Source organism: Penaeus japonicus, unplaced genomic scaffold, assembly GCF_977035675.1.
Source record: "Penaeus japonicus unplaced genomic scaffold, GWHDUDI00000001_assembly GWHDUDI00000031, whole genome shotgun sequence".
Lineage (NCBI taxonomy): Eukaryota > Metazoa > Arthropoda > Malacostraca > Decapoda > Penaeidae > Penaeus > Penaeus japonicus.
The window spans coordinates 10,416,731-10,428,761 of record NW_028234433.1 but is presented as its reverse complement, the minus strand read 5'-3'; the positions used below and the strand labels follow the sequence as shown (position 1 = coordinate 10,428,761).

The 12,031-nt window shown below is 31.9% G+C and overlaps 1 protein-coding gene across 1 annotated transcript in view; it reads left to right on the top strand.

Moving 5' to 3' along the window:
- LOC122250950 (tyrosine-protein phosphatase 10D-like) overlaps positions 1 to 11,725 on the top strand; it is a 67,443-nt gene extending 55,718 nt beyond the window's left edge. The window contains exons 20-35 of the mRNA XM_086555414.1: positions 36 to 166; positions 275 to 434; positions 703 to 875; positions 1,057 to 1,257; positions 1,489 to 1,668; positions 2,203 to 2,319; positions 2,432 to 2,591; positions 3,176 to 3,393; positions 4,152 to 4,347; positions 4,651 to 4,822; positions 5,471 to 5,723; positions 6,122 to 6,250; positions 6,361 to 6,489; positions 7,694 to 7,842; positions 8,068 to 8,303; positions 9,724 to 11,725. Of these exons, the coding sequence (XP_086411540.1) occupies positions 36 to 166; positions 275 to 434; positions 703 to 875; positions 1,057 to 1,257; positions 1,489 to 1,668; positions 2,203 to 2,319; positions 2,432 to 2,591; positions 3,176 to 3,393; positions 4,152 to 4,347; positions 4,651 to 4,822; positions 5,471 to 5,723; positions 6,122 to 6,250; positions 6,361 to 6,489; positions 7,694 to 7,842; positions 8,068 to 8,303; positions 9,724 to 9,755 (2,636 nt within the window). The 3' untranslated portion in view covers positions 9,756 to 11,725. The remainder of the gene's footprint in view (positions 1 to 35; positions 167 to 274; positions 435 to 702; positions 876 to 1,056; positions 1,258 to 1,488; positions 1,669 to 2,202; positions 2,320 to 2,431; positions 2,592 to 3,175; positions 3,394 to 4,151; positions 4,348 to 4,650; positions 4,823 to 5,470; positions 5,724 to 6,121; positions 6,251 to 6,360; positions 6,490 to 7,693; positions 7,843 to 8,067; positions 8,304 to 9,723) is intronic.
- The last annotated feature ends 306 nt before the right edge of the window (positions 11,726 to 12,031 follow it).

The following is a 12,031-nucleotide window of genomic DNA, read 5'->3' as shown; positions in this document are numbered from 1 at the left end:
TAGACCCCTGTAACCACTACATTTCTCCTTTTCAGCACCAAACTCCGTAAGAGGAATTACACCAATCCTTGATTCTCAGAATATTACCTTTGAATGGCCTAGACCAGAGGGCAGAATTGATTTGTACACAATTATTTGGTGGAATGATGCTACTCCTGATAGAAAGGTGAGAGGAAAACATTTACTACAAATAGTAATTTTCACTGGTATTATGAGAGGAGGCTGCTTTGTTGTTGTTATTACAATGATGATGTTGTATGGATTCTCATTTCAGAAATCCAAAGAAATTCCTGGAAACCAAGCAACCGAAGGCATAGAAAGGAAGTTGACCATCCTGATTGGTGAGCTAATGCCAGGAGAGCTGTATCATTTCCAGGTTTATACTACAGCCCATGAAGTGAACAGCAAGGTTGTAGAACTCTCTAGCAGAACAAGTGAGTATCGGTGGAGTGCTTTCTCTGTATAGAGTCTTGCCCTCAGACTATAAAGAAATTTCAGTGCTGTTATTAAGTTGGTTTGTGTCATTTGTCATGCCTGTGTTCCATGTTATTTATATGTAGATTTAACAGAATTGCAGATTTTAGAAATGAAGGTAAAACATTGAAAACCATTGTTGAAGTATCAGGGCACTATCAGCAGGTGTAACTCATCCTCAAGTATATAGAAAGATGTGTTTTAATCAATATATTTTTTTTCTTTCAGTGCCAGTGATTACGTCAGATATAACTATTGTGAATCAGTTAGAAACCAGATCATTCACAATAAGGTATACTCCAACACCGCACTCTGTAGCAACTTTTGATACATACAGATTCATGCTATCAGATCCATCCATACCTGTTAGGGAGAAATCTGCAGTAGATGATGATCGTAAGGTAATTTTTATATGATTTTACTTTCTGCTGCTTTGTGACAGCTTTGCCAGAAGGTTGTGGGGCTATTTTATAATTATAAATTCATATTTCTGTTTGATATAAACTGATATTTTAAGATGTTATATGATGACCATGAGGTGTTTTAGAGCTGTTTATGGAATTTTTAATGATACTTTTTCAGATAATATTCAATGGACTAGTACCAGGTCGCTTGTATAACATCACAGCCTGGACTGTATCAGGAGGTGTAACTAGCCAGCCACTCATACGCCAAGATCGACTTTATCCTGAGCCTGTCTCAAATATCAATGCTTCCCACATATCAGATACTGAAATCACTTTATCATGGAAGAAACCAAATGGAGATTATGATTCATTTGAGGTACGTAAAATTTCTCTTTCCTTTCTTTTTTCTTGAAAATTAGGATGTATAATGGCTACTGACATCTAATCTGCATAATGTCTTCCTTTATTTTGTTATGAAGAACAGCCTGACATATGTCACTTTTTATTTTTATTTTCGATGCCATATTGCCAAGATATTTGTGTTGAAGATTTTATTATACAGACTTGCATTTTATAGGTCTTGACTTTTTACCATTATTTTCCACAGGTGCAATATCTCCGTGATACTGAGCTCTTTACCAATAGCACCAAGCAGGATTCTATTACCATCACGAGACTACGACCACACCGCAATTATACTTTCACTGTCCTTACTAGAGCTGGAAGCACTAGGAAGTCAAAGCCTGTGTCTGCGGCATTCACAACAAGTGAGAGCATTCCTGGAAAGGTAGGATAATGTCCCTTGTGTTATTGTCTTTTATTTCTGTGGAGATTTTTTTTTTCATATTATTTTTTCTTTCCCTTTATTGATTCATTTAGGGAGACTGTTATAGTGAAGGAGAGTTTATTTTCATATATATCAATTTTCATTTGAATCTATTTGTGCACACTGGATGAAATATGGAAAAAGTTCTAAAAGAACATGTTCAAATAATCTGTATGTTATAAATCTAAAAAATCCAAATTAGAATGTTTTGAACTGAAATAATTGTGCAGTGAAGTAAAGGAGAAATAAGTTTATCCTCACCTGTGTGCACATGAAGCTCTAGCCATCCCTTAGTAGTTTATTAGCTTTTCCAACTATAGGGAGTTCTGATTCCTGTACACCAAACATACCAATGCACAGAGAGTGGAAGTTGAGAAAGAATCATTAAAAAGATGGAGGACAAAATGGCATCAAAGACTTTGTTATCCTTTGAATGTAAAATGAATACTATTTAATATCCTTGAATTTATTTTTGATTTCTCTCTATACTCACAGGTTGATGAATTTGAACCGATTGAAATAAAACCAAACCAGGTTACATTTAGGTGGTCATTGCCTCCTGATGAGCAAAATGGTATTCTCTTAGGCTTCAACATTAAGTATGGAATCAAGGTATGGTGCATTACCTTTTTTTAAAACAGAAATATGAAATTGAGCCTAATAGTGAAAATTAAGAGGTAGGTTCTGTCTATATACATTATACTAAATGTTCTCTTTATTCTAGGATACTGCACCAACGAATGTAAGACACTTTGAGCCTGATGAACTAATTGGCGTAATACCTAATCTCATCCCGGGGAAAACTTATTCCTTCCAAATAGAAGCCGCAACAAAGATTGGTTCTGGTCGCATAAAGTATTGGGAAGGAACCATGCCAGTTTGGTGTAAGATATATGTCTTCATTTCTTTGTTTTTTCTAATCCAGTAATTGGAAATGCCGTTTAGGACATAAATCAGTGGTTCCCAGACTGGGGTACAACTCAGAATTACAAGATGATCCTAGAAATTGGTATTTGCACAAATTTGTCAAAAATTTAGAAGCAGATATTTTTTGCATGAATATCACTTATTTGCTTTAACCCATTCCCGACGGGGGAATTCTAGCCTAGAATGTCCAAATGCCGGGGCGTTCGAATTATTAGAATGGGGAAATAATGGGGGGCGGCACACTATGCGTGTGCCGACCGGCAACTGGGCTGGCGGATGCGGTTAAATGAACCATGAAAGAAGCTTCATGTGGTCATTATATTTTATCATGAACTTCATGAATTAGGCTTTTCTATGTATTTAACTTTGATATGATTTTGATGGGTTCCAAAGGATAAGACAGAAATGTTGTATTTCATGTAATTTGTAAGTATATCTGTTTTATGCTTCATTCCACACTAATTTGTTGTGATGATGCAATACCGTTTTGTTGAAAATAATTGTCTGTGGCATTAGGAACCAACAAAATTTTCTTTTTCAGCTCCTCCTCGACCTAGCAGTCAAGTATTCCCAACAGAAGTTTCACGTACCTCAAATACCATTCGTATTCGTTATCGGGAGAATTACTTTTCCAATCAAAATGGGCAAGTAATTGGATATACCATCATTGTGGCAGAAGATGATACCAAGAATTCAGAAGGCCTTGAGTTACCTGCCTGGCAAGATGTTCAGAGCTATTCATTCTGGCCTCCATATCAGGTAAGGCACATTTTTTTTTTCTCTCTCTCTCTCTCTCTCTCTCTTAGAAAGTTCATAAGCATAGTTGGCTGAAATATAGAAATCCTCTGTCTTCACTTCTATATAGTCCATATTATTGTTAATGAAATGTTCATGGGTTCATTATAATATATGGTGATGATGTTTCAATTTACATTCAAATTTAATGTGTTTATCTTCACAAAAGAAGATATATTTTATATATATATATATATATATATATATATATATATATATATATATATATATATATATATATATACATATATATATTATATATAATATATATATATATATATATATATATATTATATATATATATATATAAAATATATATATATATATATATATATATATATATATATATATATATATATATATATATATATATATATATATATATATATATATATATATATATATATATATATATATATATATATATATATATATATACATACATATATATATATATATATATATATATATATATATATATATATATATATATATATATATATATATATATATATATATATATATATATATATATATATATAATAAATATATATATATATATATATATATATATATATATATATATATATATATATATATATATATATATATATACATACATATATATTATATATATATATATATATATATATATATATATATATATATATATATATATATATATATATATACATACATATATATTTTTTTTTATTTTTTAGGTTACAGAACAGTATTATCCATTTAATGAAAAGTCAGTGGAAGATTTTGACATTGGCACTGAGGAGAACTGTGATACTCATGGTGGTTATTGTAATGGGCCACTGAAACCAGGAACTACATACAGGGTTAAAATTCGAGCTTATACAGCAAGGACCAAGTTTGCTGACACCTACTTCAGTCACCCAATTACAACAGGCAAGTCACATTACCTACAGTAATGATATTCATTTTAGACTAAGAAGGTTTATTATTTTGATTTGTAGATTTATTAATACTGCCATGATTAATATACCAATAGTGTAGTAAAATTATTTCATACATCAATAGATATGATTGCAAAGTCATTATTAGGAAGTGTAATCTTTGCTTTAGAATCAGTTTCTGTTGAGAAAATGTGAAATTGCTTCTGAGACTGCAGCTTTTTCTTTACTGTGTAAATATTTTTTGAATGACAATCTCAAAGTGAATAAGAAGAATAAAGAAAGTCGTTTACTACAGATTCAGAGAGTGGGAATGTTGGGTTGGCAGTAGCAATTCCAGTCCTCCTTCTGGTGTTGATTGTTGTGATGGTAATGATTATAAGACGACGAAGAGCTTGTGGAATCACTAAAAGGGCTCCAGATCCAGGCAGCGACATGCACTCACTTCCAGACTCTATAATAGAAACAAGGTATGCTATGTGTCTACATGCCAAACACTAGAAAGTAGAAGGACTTTGTAACTAATGTAATTGCATAAAGATTGATGGGATTTAATTTTATAGTTTTCATACATTGATTATTATGTTTGAAAAACTGATTGCATATTTCTTGAGAGAGGATCTTATTTTACTCACCATTTTCTTGGTAAAATTCTTTATTTTGGTGTTTTCCTTGCTCAAGTTATGTGTTGATTATTGTTTTATATGTGAAATATGTTAATTTTCTACAAATGGATTTCAATAATTATGCTCCTGAACTTACAGTTGGTAAGAGAAGAGTGGAGTTTTTGCCAAACAGTTTTAAGGTATATTAACTGCAATTGTGAGGTATCAAAATGATAATTGAGTTGGAGTGTTGGGTTTGATGAAAGCAGAGGTACTAACTTTTTCCTATAAAAGAAACTAAAACTAGATACTTATTTTTTGAACGGTTTCTTGAAGAATCTACTTTGCTAAGCAAGCTGGAAATTTAGGGATTACTGTTACTGAATGTCTCATTAATTATAAACATGGTAATTAATTTATATGGTTTTAGCCATACTAATTCAGCTAAAATGTATAGATTTATTTTTAATAAGCGACAAGATAGTTTAACATATATATTTTTTTTATCCACAGCCGTCCAGTGAGGCTGCAAGACTTTGTAGCACATTACAGATTCATGTCTGCAGACTCAGAGTACCACTTCTCAGAAGAATATGAAGCACTCAGTCATGTTGGACGTGATCTCCAACGCAATGCTGCGGATCTGTCTGTCAATCGCCCAAAGAATCGTTTCACAAATATTTTGCCTTATGATCATTCTCGCTTCAAGTTGCAGCCTACAGATGATGAAGAGGGGTCGGATTATATCAATGCAAATTATGTACCAGTAAGTTATCTACAAAGAGCTATTCTTTTTAAGGAAGCACTTAAAAAGAAATCAGATATTGTATAACTGATATTATGATTTCACAAAGATTTACAATTACTTTTTCAGATGCAATATTGTATATTGAATGCATTTTAAAAGATTATTTCATATCAGTTTGTTGTGATATTAACCATACAAAAAGAAGTATTCCCATACATATAAAGTGCAAAATTATGTTGTATGCTATAGTGTTTTACAACATGCTGAAGACAAAAGTACTAGATATTTTAAAGGTGTGCAATTTATAAGATCTCAGAGAGTCATGCTCACTCCATTTCATATTTGAATATGGTTAAAAATTTCTTGTGTTTATGATGTTCATGTGTATGTATGTATTGATTTATAATTTTTTTTAGGGGTATAACTCTCCAAGAGAGTTTATAGTAAGCCAAGGTCCTCTTCTGTCCACTCGTGATGATTTCTGGAGAATGTGCTGGGAAAGTAATTCTAGCGCTATTGTGATGCTGACACGGTGTATTGAAAAGGTACTGTGCACGATACTTTTATGGTAGCTTCTTTTTCTGTGTTGGCTTTATAGGTACAATTTTTATTATTGCTTGTATCAGGTCACTGATATTTAAAAATGTCTTCACAGGGTCGTGAAAAGTGTGATCATTACTGGCCCTACAACACACAACCCGTTCGTTACGGAGATATTCAAGTGACTATCCTCAATGATAGTCGCTTCCCAGATTGGACCATTTCAGAATTCAGAGTTTGCAAGGTAAGTCTGTTTGTCCTTGTGGCATCTGGAAAAATGGAAAATGCAACAATAAGAGTTTTTTCCTTGTTTTTTGTGGGAGGTCATAAATTACAATTTTAGATGGAGTGGGGCTAAAAAAGCCTGAAATTTTTTGGATTTGAGCTTGACAATTGATATTTTATCTTACCTTTGAATTATCAGAGGACATGAAGCCAACTCCACTTTCTAGTTCTCTAAACCCACTCATGATGGTGTGGATATTTCCCTAATTCTGCTCCTGCCAGTAATATAGGAAGTGCTTCCTACCAAGAGATTTCTTGAAGCACGATGCTGCACTGAACCTCTCAGAACACGTTTCACTCCTACTATTCTAAGGGGTGACAAAAAGAGGTTTTGCATTTTTTAATAATTCTATTATTTACTTTTATAAAGTCAGGATGTTATTGTTTAAGTGTGCCATAGTTTTTGGTAGAATAGAAGGCTTTTGCAAGACACTGGATATTATTGTCTCCTAAGCCCAACTCCAAGGATGATGATACTGTATACGGGAACATAATTTTTGCAGCTGCTTCATTGTCACATTAATTGTGTAAATGATAATCATTAACCCATTCACGCCGGGGCTGTTCCGGCTTTGCGGGGTCGCAATACCGGGGTTCTCGAACGCATAAGCCTAACGCCTTGAGATTCACGGGCGCACAAGCCGCAAGCCTGGGTTGCCCACTCGCTCTACCCGAGCGCGTGGCTTCCCCTCATAGCTCGTCCAGGGCGTCTGACGCGAAAACCACAATACGTGCTATCACGTCAACCGGCGTGAATGGGTTAAATTATTATTTATTTAGTATCCGATTCCAGTAGTTGGCCATTCCTGATTTCCTTAAAGTGTTATCTATTTTTGTCAAATCTACTCTTTGAATACATGTCCTCACTTGTCACTTGGGAGTGATACCTGGTAGAAAACTCCAAGGAAAGTGGTACCTCTTTATCAGTAAAGTATTACTGCTGTATAATAATTTTCTTATAAGATATAGGTAGCCTCATTTAAAGATATGAAGACCATTTGGTGTGAAAGATTCTAATACAGATAATGCTCAGACAAATTATTAGATTATCTTAACTTTCTATTGGTTGTGCTTTGACTTTTTGTATTACCTTTATAATATAATACTTCTTTCTGCTAATTAGAATATTTGCTAGATTTATATCAAGCTGACTTTATTTTCAGGGAGATGTTTGTCGAGTGGTTCGGCACTTCCACTTCACGACTTGGCCAGACTTTGGTGTCCCAGACCCACCACAAACACTGGTCAGATTTGTACGAGCTTTCAGAGAGAGAGTTGGTCCAGATCAGAAACCTATTGTTGTGCATTGCAGGTTGGTATTTTGTTTTTTATGTTAAAACCCAATTAGATTACAAATATCTTGAAAGGAAGACAGTATGGTACTAAATATTTGATTTAAAAATGTGATCTATTTTCACATAGGATTTTTTGTTTGATTTCTTATATACAAGTATCTCATGTATGTCAGAGGTTATTTATTTTCATACTAGATTTTTTCCTCAAATTCCTTAATGCAGATGTTATCTTATTGTTTCAGTGCTGGTGTTGGGAGATCTGGAACTTTCATTGCCTTGGACAGGATATTATTTAGCATCCGCACATCTGACTATGTGGATATATTTGGTATTGTGTATGAGATGAGGAGAGAAAGAGTTTCCATGGTACAAACAGAGCAGCAGTACATATGTATTCACCAGTGTCTTCTAGCGGTGTTAGAAGGAAGAGAAAATGAACACCCAGTGCATGAAATTCATGATAATCAGGGTTATGAAGGTAAGTTGCAGCTTTAGATTGTTATGGATAGTTTATGAAATATATTTGCACTTCATAATTTTTTAAAATATATTTTTACTTTTTTCATTATAAAGTAATGCATCATGAGATAGAATCAGTTTTGCTCATGAGTTATATTTATGTTAATTTAGGTAGCAGTTATATAGAAGAGTTTCTTGTTAATGAAATTCTGTCACTGGCCTAGGGCTCAATGGAATGATGGTGTCAGGAAAGTCACCGAAGCAAAGATGATTATCTTTACCTCTGCTTCCAAAATCTTTGGTTATTGGGCAACAGTCTGTTGGATTCTTTTGTTCATTTTGGTAATAGCTGGATTCTTGCATGTATGTGTGTGATTACACAATATTGATTATTATTGCTTGCTTTGAAATTGTAGTCAACTAATATCAATTGTACATACCTGTATTTTATACTGCATTGTTTTTTATATGGAAATCATATATATTTTCCTTAAATTTGTATAGGCCAAATTACTATCATCAATCTTGAGAATTATTTTGATTATGAACATCTGGAATGAGACTGCTAAAAAAAGATTGACAGACCTTATTGTATCTATTTAAGGTGTAGGATGTTTGACATATTCCTGTATCTGGAATACATCATTCAAAAAATTGGAAAAAAGGAAAAACATAATCCTGCATAATAAACCATTTAAAGTTTCTTTTGATCAAATAAATATTTGATGTTGACATCCAGTGATTTATGGAAGCATTTTTCTGAATATTTACATAGAAGAGTGAATGTCACAATGTATGCTTTAAAACTGAAGAGAATATGAAGTAATAGAATTCTGACAGGATTATAATCATGAAAGACAAATTTAAGAATTAACTGACATACAGTATATGGAACATACAGTTTTTTTTTTTTTTTTTTTTTTTTTTTTTTTTTTTTTTTCTGGGAGAGGGTGTCAGTGTTTGTGAACATTTTTATTTTGCTTGTTTTTCCTACGTGAAATTCACATTTATGACACCAATTTTTACTTTTTTTTGCCAAGCAACTAAGACTGCTTTCTGATACTAGATAAAATTGGCTGCTTAAAAAAAAAAAAAAAAAAAAAAAAATGCATGCTTTACAAAAGTGTTAATCAAAATGACACATGAGTAAATAGTTTAGTAATCAGTTGTACATATGTTAAATTTAGTGGTACCATACAGTCCACTGAGGCTGAAGACTTAAATACATTAGAAACAAATCCCCACAACTTTAGAGATTTTGTGTGTATAAAGTTGGTTTACATATTTATAAATAGTTAATTTTATTCTGTCTGGTATTACATGAAAACACAAATGACTATACCAACATTTTTAAACACTTTTTTTTTTTTACTATTGTGAATACATGATATATTTATTTTCAGAATGATTACTTATATGCTTTTATTTTATCTACACAGATGATGAAGGCATAGTGGAGTCGGGTATGTGACAGGAGGCGTATGGGTTGCAACCTCTTGCAACCTATACAAAATATGAAAATGACATGTATATTTCAATAGGTAGACCTTGATAATTTTGTTAGAAGAAGGCACAGTGAAGGAATACAGTGAAAACTATGTTTTATGATAATTTTTCAAATGTTTTGGAGCTTTTATTTTTTTCTCTCATGTTTCTCATATGTTTCTCATTTAAGTTTTGATAACTAGTTGTCTATACTTGATTTACCTGATCAGGAAAGTGGATTCATGATTTGGATGTTTTCTGCAGTTATGTGGATTCCTTTGAATATTTCTTAATAGGAATTGACTGACCAACTAAATATAGCTGGAGATTGTTTTCCAATCCATTATGTACTTTTGGAATCTCATGCTTTATTGAAAATAATTGTTATACCAATGTAAATAGTGAAAAAGTTTATATGTAACTATAATTCAGTTTAGTCATACTTTTTATTTGTATCACTGCAATTTAACTTATGAAAGCACGTAAATATAGCAGTTAAAACAAGTGCCATCGCATTGAAGAAACTAAGGGGTAATTGATTCCGTCCTTAATTTTTGTATTTTATTCTTTTCATATATGTCTTTGTTTAGTTGCTACATTTTTAACTGATGACCTATTTTGTGATGCCCTTTCTCTCCTTTCTCTCTTTTCACTCTCTTTGTCATGCTACTGAAATGGGTGCATAGAATTATCCTCATGGATTATGTTATTTTAAAATGCAGATGAAATAATGCACAAAGTACTTACAGGTACATAATGACTACAAGTTTATCTAGAATAGCTTCAGATTATATATGTATTAACTTATTGTTTGTGTGTTGTAAATATATTAGAACTATGTTTTGAAATTTATACATGCTGTTTAGACATGTTTCAATGACTCATGCAAAGTAAGGGTATGATACTGGGACCACAAAAAGCTGTAATAGTTATGGATTATGGTTCTATGGATGTTATTGTATAGATCATATGTATATATGTGTATATCAGTTTATTTTTTAAGCCTTTGTTATTTCTGTACTCTCAGAAAGCTGAATGCTTCAGGTAAGTAGAATCAGCTCTTTGAGAATTCTATTAAGGTTCACAAGTGTAAAAGAACTCATATGTAAGTAATTGACATACAAGAGTATTTGTTGATATTTTCTAACATGAATGATAGATGTGTAGTTCTGTCCTCTCTTGGAGGGTAATATATTTTTGGCAAATTGCTGAATACTCTCTCAAGTAATTTTGATCCAAGTTTTTATCATTTTCATAGCACTACATAGCTTTGATATACATGTCACTTTGCAATTAACAGTTGACAGGTCTTTGCATCTGCTTACCTCATTATTATGCTCAATGATCAAAGCTTCCCTGTGAGTTATTTCTCTTGTAGTTCATATACAATGATTGTGTTGACTTTTTCAAATCCAATATATATTTGTGCATATGAACTTGTATATATTTGTGTATGCATGGTTTTACATTACTTACATATATGGTTATTTGTGCATCTGTGTATAAGTATGCATTTATGCATAAAAACATTCTTATTTTTTTACGGCATATTACCATTATGCAAGTAATTTCTTTGTAGAGTATCCACAGGGTAAAGGAATGCAGGCCTTGCCTTCCTTTCAGACCCAGGGAAATCTTTTTTTCTACTTTCCATTACAAAGAAATTTATGACATGCAGTTTAAATCATAATGAATTTACTACAGTTATTCATACATTTTTAAAAAGCTAAGTATCTATTATTATCATAATTATCATCATTTTTATGATACAGGCTGTTTTTGAATGTATGTTGAACAGCGATATGAAGTGTGTTCCAGTTTTAAGTCATGTTGATGATGCATATGTCTGGTAAACCTTCTTTATACATAAGGTTTATAAATAAAGTTTTTTGATTATGATTTTTTTATATAAAGATGTTACTTTTTTATTTTATAAAGCAAACAATAAAATTATCACAAGGAAACATGTATAATAATTCATCCTAATAACAGTAGTAGTGCAATAGTTTTTATGTATATACTGCAGAAGCAAAGACTCAAATCACTCCATATTCCAAATAAGAAATGTAGGAAATCTCAACAAATGTGCTAATCATCTACAAGAAATTAAGCAAATTTGGGCAGTTTTTTGTGATATTTTTGTCCTTTTTATAAAAAATATTAAAAGATCATGATATTTTTTCCCCAAACAATAGTCACCTACCCATAAATTTAATTACATATTTTTTGGAAGGAAATATAAAAAAAATATAAAAATTCTGG